At 62.3% G+C, this 19245-nt stretch overlaps 7 protein-coding genes across 7 annotated transcripts; 4 read left to right on the forward strand and 3 right to left on the reverse strand.

The window, feature by feature from the left end:
• Positions 1–20: 20 nt before the first annotated feature.
• Positions 21–891, forward strand: BXZ73DRAFT_102623 (chloroplast lipoate protein ligase; the record flags this gene model as incomplete). The annotated part of the gene is made up of 3 exons (XM_048015297.1): positions 21–628; positions 697–805; positions 859–891. 3 exons carry the CDS (start codon positions 21–23, stop codon positions 889–891), a joined length of 750 nt encoding a protein of 249 aa, XP_047876660.1.
• Positions 892–1916: 1025 nt separating this feature from the next.
• On the forward strand, positions 1917–3313 carry BXZ73DRAFT_102624 (2 beta-glucan; the record flags this gene model as incomplete). The annotated part of the gene is made up of 6 exons (XM_048015298.1): positions 1917–2065; positions 2126–2384; positions 2454–2771; positions 2968–3055; positions 3117–3182; positions 3240–3313. The coding sequence occupies 6 exons, from the start codon at positions 1917–1919 to the stop codon at positions 3311–3313; spliced, it is 954 nt and encodes a 317-aa protein (XP_047876661.1).
• A 487-nt stretch (positions 3314–3800) lies between these two features.
• On the forward strand, positions 3801–6728 carry BXZ73DRAFT_102625 (uncharacterized protein; the record flags this gene model as incomplete). The annotated part of the gene is made up of 5 exons (XM_048015299.1): positions 3801–4522; positions 4555–5661; positions 5799–5881; positions 5938–5952; positions 6427–6728. The coding sequence occupies 5 exons, from the start codon at positions 3801–3803 to the stop codon at positions 6726–6728; spliced, it is 2229 nt and encodes a 742-aa protein (XP_047876662.1).
• Positions 6729–8389: 1661 nt separating this feature from the next.
• On the reverse strand, positions 8390–8946 carry BXZ73DRAFT_102626 (uncharacterized protein; the record flags this gene model as incomplete). Its single annotated transcript, XM_048015300.1, has 4 exons — positions 8390–8470; positions 8548–8625; positions 8759–8839; positions 8905–8946. 4 exons carry the CDS (start codon positions 8944–8946, stop codon positions 8390–8392), a joined length of 282 nt encoding a protein of 93 aa, XP_047876663.1.
• A 3454-nt stretch (positions 8947–12400) lies between these two features.
• Positions 12401–13604, reverse strand: BXZ73DRAFT_102627 (ATP11-domain-containing protein; the record flags this gene model as incomplete). The annotated part of the gene is made up of 3 exons (XM_048015301.1): positions 12401–13102; positions 13171–13381; positions 13435–13604. The coding sequence occupies 3 exons, from the start codon at positions 13602–13604 to the stop codon at positions 12401–12403; spliced, it is 1083 nt and encodes a 360-aa protein (XP_047876664.1).
• A 192-nt stretch (positions 13605–13796) lies between these two features.
• Positions 13797–16067, forward strand: BXZ73DRAFT_102628 (glycosyl-transferase for dystroglycan-domain-containing protein; the record flags this gene model as incomplete). The annotated part of the gene is made up of 5 exons (XM_048015302.1): positions 13797–14921; positions 15110–15300; positions 15487–15741; positions 15871–15967; positions 16050–16067. 5 exons carry the CDS (start codon positions 13797–13799, stop codon positions 16065–16067), a joined length of 1686 nt encoding a protein of 561 aa, XP_047876665.1.
• A 372-nt stretch (positions 16068–16439) lies between these two features.
• BXZ73DRAFT_90751 (WD40 repeat-like protein) lies at positions 16440–19050 on the reverse strand (the record flags this gene model as incomplete). Its single annotated transcript, XM_048025741.1, has 10 exons — positions 16440–16623; positions 16644–16759; positions 16898–17014; positions 17073–17185; positions 17253–17375; positions 17396–17546; positions 17601–18047; positions 18098–18258; positions 18311–18434; positions 18487–19050. 10 exons carry the CDS (start codon positions 19048–19050, stop codon positions 16440–16442), a joined length of 2100 nt encoding a protein of 699 aa, XP_047876666.1.
• Positions 19051–19245: the final 195 nt, after the last annotated feature.

Consider the following 19245-nt stretch of genomic DNA (forward strand, 5'->3'; position numbering starts at 1 on the left):
TCCCTTCCAGTTCATCCACCATGCCACTGCCTCCAATTTACTACCACTGCTTCAAGACACCGCTCTCCTACGCCAAAGCGCTCGCTCTCCAAGAGCGCATACACGCTCAGCAGCTGGTCCTCCGCAAAGAGAAGCTCTCCCGAGACTTCCTCTTCCTCCTCGAGCACCGCCCAGTCTACACCTACGGGCGACGACAGACAGAAGAGACCCAAGGCGACCCGCTTGTGCGACCTGACCAGCACGAAGCTCAGACGGAACGGCTCACTGACCTCGGCGCGGACGTGGTCCGCACGAAGCGCGGCGGAGAAACAACATACCATGGCCCCGGTCAGCTCGTGGGCTATCCCCTTCTCGATCTCGGCCGCTACGGCCCTCCGATGCCCATCCGCGAGTACATCTGCAGGTTGGACAAGACACTGAAGGCTCATATCCGCGAGGAGCACGGCGTCGAAGCCATCCCCAGTGAGCACACGGGCGTGTTCCTCGACCATCACACGAAAGTAGCCAGCATCGGCGTACAGGTCCGGCACCGGCTGACGACCCACGGCTTCGCGTTTAACGTGACAAAGGAACCCCTCGCATGGTTCGATCATATCGTAGCATGCGGACTCACGGACGTCAAAGCGGGGTGCATAGCAGACGCCGCAAAAGCGGATCCGGTCAAGGCACCCGTCACAGTTAATGGACAATATCCAGGCATTGTCTCGCGCTTTGGACGGGTCTTTGGAGGGACATGGTGCAATTGGACATGGATCAAGAAGGCTCGGAGGAAGAACTCATTCGAGATGCGGAGAAGGACGCCATTGTGCGTGGCCCATGGCCACGCATACCCAATGATTCGTCTACACGTCCTTCAAGACCATGATCGTTCTCAGGGGACCTGACGCGTGAGTATGAAATGATTTATCTCTTTGCCTGTGTCTGAGAATATTAGGCCCGGGTTGATGGGCAGTGAAGGATTGCAGGTCCCGACGACCATGGGGTTTCCAATTATAATCTAGACTGTATGTGTCACATTGTAATTTGTGGTCCCTGTCGTCCGCAGCTGAAGCATTCATCCGTCTCATCCGTGCCCCTTGAAGACCGGATATGACCACCCGTTGATCAGCACATCCGAATTTCGGAAAGACTCCTCGCCCCGGCTGCCGGCAGCCTTTGCAAGGCTGCCCGCCGCTTAAACACGTTTAGTGACTGCGCCGGATGATGCCGCCCTGGTGAGTACGTATCACAGTCTGGATCAGCACGACTCCACTCTATCATGCGCCGGTGAATTTGATCCTACGGTCCGCGGTGTACCGCGGAATCCGGTTGCGTCTCCGCTGGCTTTGACATGCGTTTTGGATGTCTATCGTGCGCTATGAAGTACAGCCTCCGCGGAACGGGTTGGCCGAGGCTCGTGGCCTGGGCTTGACAGCGCAGTTCGGTGTGATGGTTTGAAGTTGGTTTGAAGTGCCATCTGTGCAGATGTCCACAGCCACTCGTAGTCTGTTCGCGTCCGTGATCGCACGGGGCGAGCGAGACCACACGAACGACGCCAGACCACACTTTTCCGCACAGACCACACGTCTCCGGACAGACCACACTTCTCCGGAGTTGAACGAGTGGTCGAGGGTGCACAGTGCGAACGACATCTTGGCAGTGTCGCTTTTGATTCCTCTGACCACAGCTGGAGTGGAGGAGTGATCGTCGTCATGTCTCCGTTTTTCGCTTTGAGTGAAAGGCCCATGTTAGACGCACAACAAAGCGTTAGCCGTGATCCGCCTCCTTTCTTTGATGCGCCCGCGCACGGCTTTTCCGCCCCCTGGGGTATATAAACGGCCTTCGGACGTCCCTCGTTCCTCAGATCCTGCGGATTTCACCCACCCCACACTCCTTCCTTTACGACCTTCCTCTTCTCACCTCGTACGTTGATCGTCATGCGTTCCACAGCTGCGCTGTTCGCTCTTTCTACTCTCGTCTCTTCCGTTCTCGGAGCCACATACCCGTTGAAGGACAAGTTCGTCGGCGAGGACTTCTTCACTGGTTTCTCTCACCAGGCGATTGCCGATCCCACCCATGGCCGAGTGTGAGCGTTGTGGCCCTGCAGTCATGAGTGGCGCGACTGACACCCTTCGTCTTCGTTTAGGAACTACGTCGACCAGGCGACTGCGAAGGCGCAGAACCTCTCCTTCGCCTCTGACACGTCCTTCATCATGCGCGCAGACTCCTTCACCGTCCTCGACGCGAACGGGCCCGGCCGGAACTCGGTCCGTATTCAGAGCAACAACAAGTACGCCACCCATGTCTCCGTCTACGACATCAGGCACATGCCCCAGGGCTGCGGCACCTGGCCCGCTGCCTGGGAGGTCAGTGAGAACTGGCCCACCGAGGGCGAGGTTGACATCGTGAGTCCGCGCGCGGCCCGGCCCCCACATCGCTGCCCGCCGCTGACCGCTTCCCACGTGCGCCGACAGCTCGAAGGCACGAACGACATCGAGCCGAACCAGTCGACGCTGCACACGAGCGCGAACTGCGCGATGCCCCACGAGCGCTCGATGACCGGGGTCTCCGTGAGCGACAACTGCGACGTCGCCGCGAACGGGAACGCCGGCTGCGGCGTGCAGTCGACGATCCCGAAGTCGTACGGCAAGTCGTTCAACGCCGCCAACGGGGGCTTCTACGCGATGGAGCGCACCCCGACCTTCATCAAGGTGTGGTTCTGGTCTCGCGACGACCCCGCCGTCCCCGCGGACGTCAAGACCCCCGGCGCGGCCGTCAACACTGACGCCTTCGTGAGTGTCGCGTTTCGCACTTGTTTCGTCTCCGGAGGGCTCTGCAGCGTCTTCGCCCCTTGAGACCGCCACCGCTCGCGCGCGGAAGGCAGTCATCATGATAGATGGTGTCGTCCCCGCCCGCGCGTCGCGCCGGATCACAGCCACCTTCGTCGCTCATCCTCTTGACCGTCACTGATGCATCGTATCCCCGCAGGGCACGCCCGCCGCGCTCTTCGTGAACGACGCGTGCGACATTGCGACTCACTTCGCGGCGCACAACATCGTGATCAACCTCACGTTCTGTACGTAACTCGACGACTCGTCCCAGACATTCATCTGACGAACGCTCCCCGGCGCATCTAGGCGGTGACTGGGCCGGTATCCCTCAGTTCTTCAACACGTTGGGCGGCTGCCCTGGCGTCTGCTCTGGTGAGCGGCCCTTCATCCCCATCACCTTCAGGGCAAGGCTGACACCCGCATCTCCAGACTTCGTCAACGCCAACCCCGCCGCGTTCGCTGATGCCTTCTGGGACATCGCTGGTATCCATGTTTACGAGTAGATAGTAACGAACAACCTATTATTATTGCGGTAAGTTACCTTCAGTCTCCTCCCGCGAGTCATGGCACTGACTCTGCATGACAGCCCTGTGTGAATGACGACGTTCAGGCCGTCGACGGTTCTTGGTGTTCATTTGCTCCTGGATGTCGGATGATCGCTCCCTTCCCCTGCTGTATCTAATACCCTGACTAGAGTAGAATACTAATGAGAACTTCGGCTCGCCTAGTGCGACGAGATACCCCATTACACCTTCGTTCGACCGTGTGCGAGAGTGGTATTCTGGTGGACAGGTGAGCTGCGGTGGGTGCGGGTCACAATCGCGTGGGATACCTGACTAAGCAGCGAAAAAGCTGTCCTTGGCAACGAGGCGTCTGCAGCCCGGGCTTTACTAGCTAGGACCATCAGGCGTACTTGGCGGTAAGATCTGGCTCATCTCTGTCTCATACAGATCACAGAGGACGCATTACAGAGGCCAGCCTTGGACACGTATGCCTTCCACACTCCCGCCCTGGTCCATCTCAGAGGACGACCCTCTTGCCGAATCTGGCGAGGACACCGTGGCCACGCCACTGACCGTGCGCCCACCCCTGTCCCCGCCATTGCCAGAATGGTCTGCAGAGGAAGCACTCGCCGTCCGCACGCTCTCTCCCACCGCTCTTCAGACCTGGGCATCACTTGAAATGGATCACCACCAGAGGTACATCCAGAAATTGCGCGCCGTTTACAACAACGCCGCGCTCATTCACCGACGCCTCCCGCCGGAGGTTCTCATGGAGATCTTTGCCCGGATACGCCCTCAATCTCGCCACGCTATCCACGTCCTGCACGTGTGCAGGACCTGGCGCAGCCTCGTGCTCCGCACCGCTGAGTTCTGGGTCGGGATGCTCGCTCTTCCTTCCGGCCTCTGTGACCCCACTGGCCCCCAAGCATCTCGCACCAATGCTCGCTTCCTCGCTGGCTTTCTGGACCTTTCTTCCTCCAGGCCCATCACGTTCGACATCCAGGACTTCTCCTTCTACATGGCCGATATACTCGCCCCCCACTGCCACCGTCTCAGGCGCCTCCACCTCAAAGTGTCGTCGGAGCATGCAGAGCGCTTCTTCCACATGCTCAGCTTCGGCATGCCCCAGCTCCGCCACCTCACCATCCACCACAACTCCGCACCCCATCGCTCACGCCCCGAACTTGCGCGCCTACTGCAACTCATCGAGTTCCCCGACGATGCGCTCAACAGCTGCACAGCCTCCAGATACCATTTGCCTTCACGTCCATCTTCCTCCCACTATCCAGTCTCTGCACGCTCAAACTTGGTGGATGCAAATGCGACGGGTGCAACGGCTTCGAACCGGGCCTCATGCTCGACGGCGTGCTCTCTTTCCTCCGCCAATGCCCCCGCCTCCACGTCCTCCACTTCCTCGGAAAGAGCATCCGCCGGAGACAGCCCCCATCCCCGGTCTCCACCGAGCTCGTCGAGCTCGCGGACCTCAAAAACCTCCTCTTCGACCACACGATCGTCGAGTGGGTGTCCGACGTGCTCGCCAAGCTCGTCCTCCCCCTCAGCACCGTCATCCGGCTCGAGGTCAGCCCGGAGGGCGACGGCGGGATGTACCTCCCCGCCGCGCTCCGCACGCTCCCCGCGCGCGCGACGTACGACCACGTCGACTTCGACTTCCACATGGACGACGCGCACTTCGTCTCCAAGGTCCGCTGCAAATCCGCGCGCCAGCTCCGGCTGAGCGTGATCCCGCGCGACGCCCGCGCGGAGCCCGCGGTGCGCGCCGCGCGCGCCGCCGCCGTCTTCGCCGCCTTCGCGAGCCCCGCCGTCGCCGCGCTCGAGCTCTACGTCTCCAACTCCCGCATCCACGCCGCGCACGCGATGGGCCCCGCCACGCTCCGCGCGATGCTCCTCGGCTTCCCCGCCGTCGCCCGCCTCTGCGTCTGGCGCGCCGGCGTCCGCGACCTCCCCGCCGTCCTCCTCCTCCCGGACCCGGCGGCGCGCGAGCGCGACGGCGACGCCGCCGCCGCCGCCGCCGTGCCGGAGGTCGTCCCGCGCCTCCGCCACCTCGTCGTCCGCTGGCGCCCGCCGCGGCGGTCGCGCGAGGACGAGGTCGTCGCGGTCGTGCAGGAGCTCCGGAACGCGCTCGCGTGGCGCCGGTCGGTCGGCTGCGGGCTCGAGTCGCTCGAGCTCGAGCTCCGGCGGCTGAAGAAGATGGAGCGGGTGCCGGACCTGGAGGAGTTCCGGCTCGAGCTCGAGCAGGTGTGGCTCCAGGGCGCGGCGACGCACGTCACGGTGAGCACGTACCTCGAGGACTGGCCGAGCACGGCGCGCACGGGCGAGGGGGCGCGAGGGTGAGTGAGGTCGTGTAAGAGCGCTCCGGGATCTGTGGTGCGTGGACGGAGTCGAGGGTTTCTGGATGGATGTGTGTGTTGTGTGTTGTACCGTGTGCTCGCTCTGGATATCGGTGTTGTGAACTATGTATGTACAGGACCCTCGCTGCGCGAGAATTCCAAGCTGGTCTCCGTGTCAACTTGTGTTTGACCCTCGAGTTCAGCATGCGACCTGGGCGAGGTGCGCTGCGATTTTTTTTTCTCGTTTTGTTTCGTGCTCATGGTGTCGCCCTTCAGGACGCCAGGGCGTCGGTGTGCGTTGGGACATCTCGAATTCCGAATAGGTTGCCGCGACCAAATGAGATAGACTAACTTGAACATTGCGTCGAGCTCGGAGAAACGTCATCAAGTGACCCTGCACGATGAATGACAGCGGCGTAACATGTCCGCTCGAGCACCGCATACAAGGTACGTTCAGAAGCGTTGAGGCGCCGTACGTCCTGTACCCGTGGCTATGCTCTATGCACACGTCGAAGGAGTGGACGAGGTGGAAAGCACGGGAAGGTTCGTTTCAAACACGAATTGCCACCTCTTGCTGATGCGCGGATCCCCGCGTATCCCCACTAGTACTAATAGATAGCAGACGGTCCTTCCCTACCTGTGGGCGCACAGAACGGGCTCGACCCTCTATCTCACCCCCTCGAAGGCGCACCCGTCGAAGCCAGCCCCCCTCCGCCCTCTTCCCTGCCATTGTCGGGCACCGAATGTTCAACATCCATAATTCAGGGCCGATCGAGTGCCCAACGAAGGGTTCCGACCCTCTCCCGCCGCGCGCGATCCCGAACCCGAAGCACCCGGCCCGAAGGCCCTCGCTCCCGCCGCGCGGGCGCGGACTCAATGAGCCCAAGGCTCCTCTCCTCGGTGCTCGGCTGCGCAGGAACGAACTCGCGACGCAGACCGCGGTGCCTGCCTCGCCCAAGTCACCACTCTTCCGGGCGCCGGCCCCCGGGCCCCATCGTCGATCGACGCGCGCGTTCGACGTTCCCAAGCTCCACTGGAACGCCCCGGCCCTGAGGCCTGAGGCCTGAGGCCTGAGCTGCAGAGGAGGAGGAGTCGTTCGTGAAGTCCGCGCGCCGCGCTGACGCCGCCGCACGTCCGAGGCCGGAAGCCTGGGGTCGTCCGCGCCCCGCAGCACTCGCGCAAGGTCCCGCCTCGGACGGCTCGGACGCCCGTCTGTTTCGCGCGCCGCACCCCCCGCGGCTCGGTCGCCTGCCCCTCGGGCTTGTGCGGGCGTGCCTGCACTCGCGGACACTGCACCCGTGTGGCCTTCTCGGCGTGGTGCGGCGCGCCTTCGCCCCCCCCCCCCAGCGAAGCGCTGGCGCATGCGGTACGGTCGGAGTCGTCGAGTACTTGGAGCGTCGTTCGACTGGGCGCACCCCGCGGATGTGCGTGCAAACCGTTGCGCGGGCCTCGACTCGCCCGCGCACCCATCTTACGCGCACGCCTCCAGCCGGGCCTTCCTTTGGTATCTGGGTACGTCGGCGATGATGGGCAAGCCTTTCCGCGCACAACCACCCGGGCCAGCCGCTGCAGCCTGCAGCGCGCCAAGGGTCGCGGGACGCGGATCTGGTGCGGGCGGTGGTATACGACGCGCGCCGCGTCGGCGGCCCTCGCGCTCGCGCGCGCGATCGTGCACGACGCCCACGTATGTACATACATACCGATCCCCGTCCCCGTCGCCGCGGCGGCTCCCCGCACATCCCGGGCGCACGGCGCCGGCCGCGCTACGCGCGCGCGCGAGAAAGGCTCGAGTGGTCGGTGTATGTACCACATACGGCCCCACCCACGATTCCGTCCTACCCACGCTCCCCGAACCCACTCCCGTGGATCCAGCATTCAGGTGGGCCGGCGACCCACGGCGCGTTAACGTTGTGTGGCTCGACAATTAAATTTGAATGTACAGAGACCGAGCTCTGTTCTCCGGCGCCCCCAACATTGCCGAACCACCCAATATACGGACTGAATGGCAAACGCTGCGCACCGCACTTCGAGCTTCGAACGCACTTTCGACGCACGCCCCGCAAAAGCCGGTCTTCCACCCACCACTCGCGTTTGCGCTGTTCGTCAGATCGTCAGTCCGCGCCTCTCCGCCTGCACAAGCGCGCGGGCAATTCGGAGTTGCGAGCGCAGGGGAAATACGCAACTGCGTCATCACGACGGGGTGGCGAGACCGACGAGGCTGACAGGCCGTGCGAGACTCGAGGGCCGTAAGACACAATGGAGTTTCGGAATCGTAGCACTGTCATTCGAAAAGGCCGGTCGTGATAGAGATACACGGGACATATGGGGGCTAGAGTACAGCAGCGGTAGATTGTAGCAACCGAAAGGAGGGGTAGTAAAATGGCAGGGCAAATGCAGATGCAAAGCAAGAGCGTGAAGGGATGGTATGCGCGAGAAGGGGCAAATGCAAACGAACAGAATGAAGGAATGGATGACGAGCAGGTGGATGAATGGTGGAAGAAGATGGGAACAACAAGGCGCCGGAAGTTTTGGCAAAAGTACAGGAGAAGATGGAGGGATCAAACCGGCTAAAACACGAGGACAGGCAGATGATAGGGCAGAGCACGCGACAATGGGAGGCTGCTCGAGGGCGAGGGACGCGGCGGGGGCGGGGCGGAGGGTATCTGTGCCGCCGCCGGTCTACAGCGGTGGGGCGGGGATGGAGAGGGGAGGCACTCAAGAGGCGAGCCTATCGGCGCGCGTTCTTGGGACTCTTCTTGCCGCGCGCGGGCTTGCCCCACGCCATGTTGTCGTCGTCGAGCATCTCCGCCTGCAAGGGGGCGAGAAAGTCAGCGGACGCTCGTGGAGCTGGAGTGCGCGCGCTCAAGCGCGGAGGAAGGGACTCACGTAGTCGGAGTCGACGGAGGAGAGCGAGCTGTCTGTGCGCGACGAGCCGCTCTGGGGCGCGGTGGGAACGAGCCCAGGCTGGCCAAGGAAATGGTCAGCCATCATGCATCAATCCCAAACGGCGTGCAAGGAGAGAAGAAGGATGGGCGCTACTTGTGCCGAACAGACGGTGGGGGTGGGAGTAGAGGCGGAGAAGAGTGTGCAGACTCACGAAAGAGAGATAAGACACAGGCGAGGCTGCCGAGAAGTCGCTCTCGACCGACTGTCGACGGGATTGGGTGTCGACGGACGGCTGTGAGGGTGCGCAGGTGGAGATGAGTTGTGGTCAATCAGTGCGCGGTAAAGGGATGGACGTACGCGGGAAGACTTGAAGAGCTGGGAGAGACGGTTGAGAGACATGGCGATAGGTTGTGGGTGGCAGGGTGTGGACCGAAGCGTATTCAGGCAAGAGGGAGTGCAGGCGGAGATGAATGGGTAATGTGGGCCGGTGGCTGAGGGGGAGGAGGGACGTCGGTGGAGGCTGGCGGGGGAGGCAAGGGCTGACTGGAGTGGGGGCGAGGGAGTCGGTGCGGCTGGCTCGACGGCGGGCTGCTGGAGGACCAGATGGCGGGCGGGGGAGGTCTTATAGGACAGACGGACGCGTCTCGAATGATGGACGGCGACAGACGCCCGCCATCTGCGATCTACCCCACATCGAGATCTGCCCACCCCTGCCAGACGCCCGCTCAAAGGTCCCCTCCGTGGGCCACTCTCGCTCTCCTTCGCGCTCACACACGCTCAGGGAGCGTCGGAGCGTGGGCCGCGTCCGCGAAGCATGTGCGCGATCGTCCTCTCCTCTCCGGCAATTAAAGCACGAAAGGGGTCCGGGCACTCCTCCTGCGACCCAACAGCGGCGGACGCGCACTCGTCCGATTGGACCTCTTCGACCTCGACCCCGTCTTCTCTCGCTCTCGATCCCTCCGGTCTCGCGACGCATGGCCTCGCCCGCCCCGGTGCTGATGCGCGCCGTCGCCGCCTACGCGTCGCCGGCGAGCCAGTCGACCCATACTTTTGTCATGCGCGACCGGTTCGAATTCTGCGACCGGGATTCGCCCCCTCCTGCGCCCGTCTTCTACGCGCTGCCTCCTCCCCTCAGCCGTTAAACACCGCCGGCGCGGCCCGTTTCGGGGGCTCGCGTTCCCATCGTGCTTATTTCGGGCTGCGCGCCTTCGACGGCGCCGCGGCCTCCGAATTGGTGCAGGCTCGGGCGCCTCGAGCTCGAATCACGGAAGCCTTGAGTGCAGCTTGTGGGCGTGTGGCTCGCCGCACCCGCCCTCGAACTCGAAACTCGATGGAGAGTTTGCGATGGGACACCCTCGCCGTCTTTGCGGACTGGCCGCACACCCCGCCCGACTCGCCCGACTCCCCGCAGCTCTGTACATAGCCCCGACATCCTGTCAAGACGGAACGACGTCCATCACGTACATACGCAACCTACCAGGCCTCAGGCCCCGAGCTTCACGCTGACGCGCCACCTGGACGAGATGACGGCACACTTCGTGCCTCTCTCGCTGAGGCGCACCAAATGAAGGGGCGCGCGAAGGAAAGGAAAGGAAGCTATGATACGTACACATCCTGCCTGATACCGACGTCAGAAAGCCGCCGCCGCGCGTGGGCGGCCAGCGAGTGCGCACGCGGTCCGACGGCGGAGCGCATGACCGACCGACCTTTCGCGCGTGGCCTCCCGTCGATGTCAGCGTTCCGCGCTGGCCTATCGCCCCGAGCAAGTGCGGGGACGCGGTGCTCCCGAGCGTCCGATTGCTGCGCGGTGGGGCTGCCAAAAAGTATCACAAACTGCGGGTACCGCTCGAGAAGGCAGGGTTCACATCGTCTGAGCGACCCAAACACTCCGGATTCGAGAACCAACGGGATAGAACGCTCACCCGGAGAGCAAACAGACCCTCGAACACGACCCTGGCCGCTTAAGCGGGGGGGGCCTGCACCGCCCGGCGCGCGAAGCGTATGTCGTCGACGCGCGCCTCCGCCGGAGTGTGGGGAAGCCACGATGGTTGCACAGTGCCGCGACCAATGACACACGCCACATCTCTCTGCCCGCGTTTGTCAGATCACGTCGCGCGATCAGAAGGGGGGCGTGCGCTTGCCGTTCCGCGTGCCTACGGTGCTTCCGCGACGCGCTCGGGTGCTCGTCTTCCATAATTTGCGCCAATCCCCGGACCCTCGCTTGTAGCCTGCCGTTCAATACTCGCAGAACGTAATCGGAGGGCTAGGCCACGGTATGCGCGCACGCCGTTACGCGCACCTCCGGTAAGCACTGTGTCTAGCCCGGGATGCCCGTCGCTGTAATACAACGGACGGAAGGGGAGACGGCAAGCGAGTATCAGAAAGTCCGTCAAACAGCAATTGAGCAAGCGCGTGCGAACCCACCACGACTCTGCTCTCGAACCCCGTGGCTACACGCCTACCATAGGCTCTGCCTCGAGGCGTTAAACGAGGACGACAAAAAAAAAAAAAAAACCCCGTGGCGGCGCAGAAGACGTCCCCACGCGTATGGGTCGATGGGTTGAGGCCCGCGCGCGGGCGCGGGCGCGGCTCAAGTCGACGAACACCCGGTCGGGATCGGTGTTCCTGGTGTGCGCCTCGGTGGCAAGATGCGGCGGCGCGTGGAGGACGCTGTCGCGGTGGGAGGTCCTACGGAGCGGGCTTTGGGCGGTGACGTTTTGCGCTAGAAGACTTCGAGGGCCTGCGTCAAACTTTGGTCAGGTCAAGTCAGGCTCCGGACAGCATTTGCGTGTTTGCGCACCTCCCAGACTTGGTCGTGGAGCGCCGTCGCATCGAGGCGAACACTGCGCAAACAAACCCAATCACGCGGGCGTGGCGATGAGAGGTGGCTGGCAGTCGGACCGGACGACCTCGCGCAGAGCAAATTGTGGTTGGCCCCAGGATTGGCGAGGTCGTCGTCGTGCAAGTCCGCTTCTTCGTTCCTCAGCGGAATCAACAAGCCGCTACGGATCGAAGTTCGCTCGAGCCACGTAACTGTTGGGAAAAAACACGGTGGTTAGAGGTCGGGTACTGTTCGAGTGAGAGTTGAATGTGAACATGGAGCTGAAGGTGATCCGAGCCGACGAACGTCCGGACCGCCGCTGACTGTGTAGGAGACGCTTCCGCATTGAACGCAGGGCCCCGAGAGTCAGGCTCGACCATCCGGCCGCTTTCGCTCGAGGAGAGACGACGAAAGCGGCTGAGCGATCGGGCATAACGCCGCACGTATTCGCTACGCCGGCGATGCAGCGTGTGAACCCGTTCTTCCGTTCTGCACTCTCAGCCGAGCGCGGAAACCTGCGGTCGTGCCACCCGCAGCCCCCCTCTGGCTGCGCGGTGGCCGTGAAAAAGGATCCGTGGACGGAGATTAATTGGTGGACTGGAAGCGACCCTGAGAAGTCGATATCGTCCGCCGATGGCCAACAGTCCGATGCGACAGAACGTTCGCGCCCTGAGTACGGGCGAGCGCGCTTGGTGCGTGCGTAGATCGCCCGAGGACACGCCTCTAACGCACCGCCGAATCGCTCGATCAATGAGCCTCTGTCGCCCGCGGGGATGTCGGCAAACACGACAATTGGATAGACCTCTATTGTACTGCATGTATCTGACCGTCTTTGTCAGACCGTACGGCGCAGTCGTTCGCAAGAGCGCACATACCGTTCCTCGTGCACTACAGACAAAGCATCCGCGATGCTCTTCCATACATAGCGGCCGCCGTGACGCGCTCCTCCCCGACCTTGCCCCTCCCCGAAGTTCGTATACGGCCAGATTATCCCGACATCGAGGGCGTTCCGCGCCGCGAGCGGCCCGACGTTCACGCAAAGTCGGTGTGCTTCAGCAGCTCCTCCCACTTGAACGCCGTCGGGTCCTCGTGGAACGTCCTGAGGAGCTGCGCGCGCTCGGCCGAGCCCTCGTGCCAGAGGTAGAACCGCTGCATGTGCACCGCGAGCAGCTGCGCGTCCTGCTGGCTCAGCATGAACCGGCCCGCGTCGCCCCCCGCGGACGCGCTGCCGGGCGTGATCTCGCCCCGGAGGAGGACGAGCCCGTGCGAGCGCACGAGGTCGGTGTACTGCGTGAGGACGAGGTAGGGCGTCGCGAACGCCTGTCGGAGCTTGTACTCCTGCAGGGGCGTGAAGAGCACCGTGCTCGTCTGCGGGTTCGCGCCGGGCGCGGCGCGCGGGTTCGCGAACGGGTCGGCGGCGGCGGCGAGGTCGGGTGGGGCGCCGTGGAAGCTCCACTCCATGAGGTAGAACTCGTACGCCGGGTCGGAGGCGGAGCCGTCGGGGGCGGGCTCGCCCTGCGCGTTCTCGCGCGGGACGGGGAGGACGAAGGTGGGGTACTTGCGCGCGACGCCGACCATCTTCTCGTAGCTCTCCACCGGTACGCTCGCGCAGAGGAAACCGCGCCCAGTCCCGTTTGAGCGTGACTCGTGGTACGCGCGCCAGAGGAGCGAGATTTGCTCGGGCGTGTGCGGAGTTTCGAGGAGCTTTTGGAGATTGAGAATGGTGGAGAGCGGCTGGAACGGGGTGTCAGGGTGAGACGTTGCGGGGTTGTAGCCCGTGCGAGAGAGCAGGATTGACGCACCTTCACCGGAGAGCTGTCTCTCCGCGCAGCTTCTGATGAAGAAGCGGACTTAGGCGATGATTGCAGGGAGGTTGCGCCATCGGAGGTAGTCTGAGCCGCTGCAGCCTCTGCCTCCGCGGCTTTGTTGGCCGCTTCTGCAAGCTTCTGTATGCGTCGCTGCCTCTCTTGCTCTTTCAGCTCCCCCTTCAGCTCCTCGACACTCTTCCCGCGTCTTGGGCGCATGAACACACGTGTATAACGCGCTCAAAAGGACGAAACACGCACTCTTCCGCCCGCTGCTTCAGCTTCTCCGCATACTTGTCATCGTAATTGACCCGTGGGGAGCTAGGAATTGCATCTCGCCATATCCGGCTCGCGCAGAATGAGCGCGAGAGTAGGGAGTGCCTATTGAGGCATGGTCGAAGGGATGAAGGCAGCCAGCGTGTGGAGAGCATGCAGGTAGAAAGAGGAATGCAAGGAAGCGTGACACCAGCTGGACAGCAGTCGCGGTTGCCACCAGCGCGTAGGCGCCCAACTGGACGCGCGTGTGCTTAATGGCGCGTCCAACTCTTGCCCTCTTTCCAAATCCCCAGAATCGCTGCTTAGCCTCTTCGCGCATCCACTCACAAGAAAGGCGCTTGGAAATCATGGCTTGCAACATATGGCTCAAGATCCTCCAATCCCTTGTTCTACTCTACGTCCTGGCTGCAGTTTTGTTTACAACTTGGGTTCATGTTCTGCACCCTGTTTCCAACCTTGCTCGTTCTCAGTGGTTAGAACTCGTCAGCGACATCAGACCTAGGGACTCTGAGATACGGCCTCACTCACCAGCCGCTATCGACCTCTTTCGCGACTTCTACGACACTGGTTCTGACGCTCTGGGCGATGGCTCGTTGATGCAAGAAGGCTGGCCCCCGGGATATTCGTCCTCAAAGCTTGCAACGTTCTCGCACTCGGTGGGCTCGTACGCAGCGGACAAACCGCAAGCGCATATAACTACCTACTCAGTTCTGGAAGACACCTTGCTCTCCAAGGCGTTTGCAGACGCCATCCATCCCACTCGCATCATTCCATTTTACTTCAAAGCCTCGCGTAATGTCCACCCGGACGATGTCACCATAACCACCTTGATAACACTCAATCGCTTTCGCGTCTTCAAGCAGCTCGTCGAGCGATACCGCGGTCCCATCTCGGTTACAATCCATGTCCCCTTGCCGCTCCACACGCCTTTCTCTGCCCTCGCGCCCAACCACCCCTCGCGCCTCGCCCTGGCGGATTTGCACGCGCTCTACGCATCCTCGCCGCTCTTTGCACAGCACGTCGACATCCACTTGGCGCTCTCCCCGTTCACCAACACCCGCTCCCCCGGCCCTGGCTTTAGCTCGCCCTCGAGCGCTCCCCGCCTCGGAGCTGCCGACGTGGTGGACCCAATGGACAGCGAGCGGCAGTTCAACCTCTGGCGCAACGCCGCGCGCCTCTTCGCGCGCTCCGACTTCATCATGCTCCTCGACGTCGACTTTGCCGTCTGCACCGACTGGCGTGCCGTCGTCCGCGCCGCCTTCTCGCGGCAGCCCCGTCCCCTCGCTCGCCGTGCCGCAGCAGAGGAATTTGGCGCAGGGACCGGCCCCAGCGGTACGGGCGCACAAAACGCGACAGAGGCCGCGATTTTCGCGCGCCTCCGCGAGGGGTCCGCCGCGCTCGTCGTGCCCGCGTTCGAGTACGTGAAGCAGGAGCACGGCGTGGACCAACGTGCGTTCCCCACGGACAAGCAGGTAAGCACTCTCCCCACTCCACCCCTGCCCTGCTCCCCGATTTCGTCGGTACGCATATCATTCCGTGGCGCGCCCGCCGTGAATGTCGTGCGTACCGCAACCACGAAAGAGGAAGGCTCGTCAAGCGGCGGCGCTCTTGATCATTACCCAGACCCGCCCTAACCACACTCGTCCCGCTTCTCCACCAGGCACTCCTCCGCCTGACGCAAGCGCAGCCACCCGCTATCGCGTCCTTTCACGCTTCCTGGGCGCCGGGCCACAACAGCACCGACTACGAACGCTGGCTCGGGCTCCCGCCCGGCGCGCACGTCCTGTACGAAGTCGAGCGGTACCAGAGCGCGTACGAGCCGTACGTCATCACCAGCAAGCGCGTGCCTTGGTGCGTCAGCCTCCTTCCTCACTGGCAGGTGCATTGGTGGCGGCAGGGCGCATTGGGCGCGACAGCGATCCGTGCCTGCTCTGAAGTCAGCGCATAGTGTCGAAATCTAAGTTCTCTTGGGTTGGGCTGTCATCACCGTCCTGGCTGGCTGGCTAATATTGGCACGGCCCCCAATGGTCCCGACAGGTGTGACGAACGCTTCGCGGGATACGGCGCGAACAAGGCGGCGTGCCTGTTCGAGATGCATCTCAGCGGCGTCTCGTTCTTCGTCCTCTCCGACCACTTCCTCGTCCACCAGAGCCACGCCTACGAGGAGGCGGCGCGGCGAGAGGAGGTGAGCTCCGCGTTCGTTGTCCTCATATCCAAATTGACGCAAGACGCGGTGCAGCGCAAGGCGAACCGCAAGATATATGCCGAGTTCAAGGAAGAAGCCTGCCTTCGGTACGTTTCTTCTCTTACCGCATCGTATCTCGCCTCACCTCACTCCACACCGTTCCTGTCTGTTCTGCTTCTGGGTCTCTTTTCTCCTCTGATCTCCGCACTTCCATACTATGTCCCTCCTTCGTCTAGGTACCTTTACCGCTACCACCGCGACGGCACGCTGCACACTCCCCGCGCGGCGAATGCCCGCACCGAGTGCCGGAAGATCAAGAAGATCGCGAAGACGGTGGCGCAGGCGAGCCAGGCTCCCCTTTTACCTCGCAGACAAACCCAAAATTTTGACATACCCGTTCCTCTTGCCTACTCAGCTGATCGGCGACGAATGAGAGCACGGGCAGGGCCTGTGTGAGTGCTCTGTCATCGACAGCTTCTTCGTACTTATCAAGCTGTGCTTGACTTTTTGTTCAACGTTCAGGGTTCGCTCGGCGGTTAAACGCATGGCAGCCCCTCAAACTCAAACATCCCTCTGTTGCATACCCGAGTCGCTGACGGCAACGAAACCGCCCGCCTTTGTACGGCGGACATTGCAGGGCGACGTCGACACCCGGATAGGCACGCTCGACGGGTCCAGGAGAAAGGGCGGTATTTCTACTCGTACTTTAGTGGTCCTTGGTAGTATATGCAATGTACATTACGCCCCTCGGAACTGTTCTCGCTCTGCCGTGCGTGTGCGAGCCCCCAACGCCAAACGGACTGGGCTAGTTCTCAGACCCTTCGGAAAGCCCTGCAGTGCCGTGCATTCGGACTCCAATGCCCGGCGTAGGATGCGAAAGAGGCAACGTGCGTGGTAAACCTCGCGGAGCGCCCCACACCAGCACCAGCACAAGTACCGAGAGCTTGTTCGGCGGAAGCTCGCCGTCGCGCAGGTGAGAAATGCAGGCTCTAGAGTGCCCAATTTTGACAACCGAGTCGCGCCCGCCCGAAACCATGTACGGTCCATGTAGCGGAGGCGCTCGGCGGGGCGCGTGTGGCCGTTGGTGAGAAGCGTGGAATGCTGCATGCTGGTTCGATTGTATATCTGGGAGCGAAGCGCGTGGTCAGCATGGTGCGCGGCGGCCGGGAGGCGGAGCTTTTGAGCGTCGGACAGACGCGCAGAATGCGAGACAGAAATAGGGAACGAGGAGAAGGGAGGGGCGAAACTAGGAATGCAACATACCTTAATACCGTTCTCACCCGTCGCAGCAACAATCTTGCGGGTGTCGAACTGGAGCGCGGTGACGGCATGGTCGTACTTCAGCGTCTCGAAGATGCCGCCAGTGCGAACGTCCCAAATCTGCGGGAGCGAGACATTATGAGCAACGTTCGCCTTACGGCACGGCTGGAGCAGGTACGTACCCGATGGACTTATCCAGACTGCCCGAGACTATGTGCAGCTCGTCGAACTGTAGACTTGTCACGGGTGCAGTGTGGCCCAAGAGCGTCCGGTGCGGCTGCCCAGTGCGCACTTTACCCGACGGCGAACGGCTCAATGAGCAACCAGCGTAAGGCACGAAGCCACAGAAAGCACTCACTGTCCCACATCCGGACTGCCCCGTCTCCACTGCCGCTAACGAGCGCGTATCCCCAGAACTGTACGGCACCGACGAAGTCCTGGTACATCTCCCAGGTGCCATCCGAGTAAGGGGGAGTGGCGACTGCAAAGTTTCCAGCAGACGCCGCGGCGCCGGGAAGAGGTGCGCAGGAAGAGCGGTACCAGGAGTGGAGGCGGGAGGATGCGAGATGGCCCACAAGATGTCCATCGTCATGACGCATTGGCCGGTGTTTAGGTCCCATTGCCGCATGGTCTTGTCTGACGCTCCAGTCACCTGCAGACACACCTATGAATAGGTGTTCTGAGCAACGTAGAGGGCATAACGTACCAGACACTCGTCCTCGAAGTACATCGTGGACACTGCCTTGGTATGACCTTCCAATGTGCGGACACACGGCCCATCTCTTGACACAACGCTTGAAGGTCGACTGCTGCTGCTGCCGCCCTGCCGAATAGACTGCTCTTCTGCCGCCTCGTCCTCTTCCGCGACGTCGCTCAAGCTGAGCATGTCGCCCGATTCCCACTCTTCGTCCTCGTCAACGCGCCGCAAGTCCCAGACGCGCACCGTGCTGTCTTCACTACCCGTCAAGCAAATATGGTCTTCTACCTGGATGCACTTCACCGTCCCGCGGTGTCCGCGCAAGCGACCAATCTCTTCGCCCGAGAGCAAGTCCCACACACGCGGTTGCGTGTCATCTTGGCTGGCAGTGACCAAAGTGCCGTATGGTTCAGAGAAGTCGAGAGCTGTAATCGGTGTCGTGTGGCTTTCTAATGTCTGCCAGAAGGTGATTTCCTCGCATAATGTGGGACGAAGGTATCGCTTACCATGAATGCAACGCCAGGAGGGAGATCGTCATGTTCTGAGGGTAGGAAAGCTGGGCCTTTACGTCGTCTTGAAGTATGAGGTAAAAGCCCGGAATGCGACAGACTCCGGGCAGGTTGACTAGATGATTCTTCCAACTCCAGGCGTTCTCGAACACCCACCACTACAACCAGAGTGTTAGGAGGCAACATATAAAGTGGATTCGGGACGCATACATTCATCGTCGAGCTCGAGTTCTTCCTCCTGAAGCTTGAGCAGGTCTTGTCCCAACTTGGACCGAATGGCGTCCAACGCTTCAATCCTGTGAGAAATCTCATCGATCTCGTTGTGAATGAGAGCCTGGAAAACAATTGAGCCGGATGCACAGAATGGGGGCAAGTATGTGACACACCCTGCGGACGTGCAAGTTCTCCTTGTCCCGCTGAATCTCGTGAGTTTGTCGAGTGAGCTCCTCCGTCCCAAGCACCTTGCTGGCACTCAAACTCTGCCTCCCCTTCCGCTTGCCCTTCCTCCCCTGCAGTGTCCGGTCTGAAGCGCCCACCATGACCACATCATCCTCGCTGACCACGCTCTCCCCGTCGTGGTCCTCGTCTTCCAGCATCCCCCTTACGCCCATGCTGATCCTCTTCAGCCCCAACTTCGGCGTGTCGACGTTCCGCGTCTGCCTCCGCCGCGTCCGGCCCTTCTCCGCGCTCGGGATCGTCGCGTTGAAGCCCTTGAGCAGCGACACCTCGTGCGCGACGCCCTCCGGCTCCGGCACCTCCTGGTCGAGCAGCTCCTCCGTGGCCTCCCTGATCTGCAGGTCGCGCGACGTCACCCGGCGGGACCCGAACCCGAGCCGGAGCGGCGCACGGCCGAGCGTCGCGAAGTCGACGGCGGGGCCTCTAGAGCCCCCGGTGACGGACGCGCGCGGCCGTCCGGAGACCGTCGCGGCCCCGATGACGCGCGGGGTCATGATGACGGGGGCGACTGCATGGGGGGAGGGGAGGGGGAGGAAGGGACGGGCGAGACGGGCAGACCACCTCACGACTCAGCGCTTGCGGTTCGTGGAGCAGAGAGAGGGAGGGGGAGGAGAAACACGCACGGTCGGTGAGGATCTTGGCCGAGTCGTGCTTGCGGGACGTGAAGGGCGCCATGATGGCCTTGGAGA

Source organism: Epithele typhae (genome assembly GCF_022376455.1).
Source record: "Epithele typhae strain CBS 203.58 chromosome Unknown BXZ73scaffold_33, whole genome shotgun sequence".
Classification (NCBI taxonomy): Eukaryota; Fungi; Basidiomycota; class Agaricomycetes; order Polyporales; family Epitheliaceae; genus Epithele; species Epithele typhae.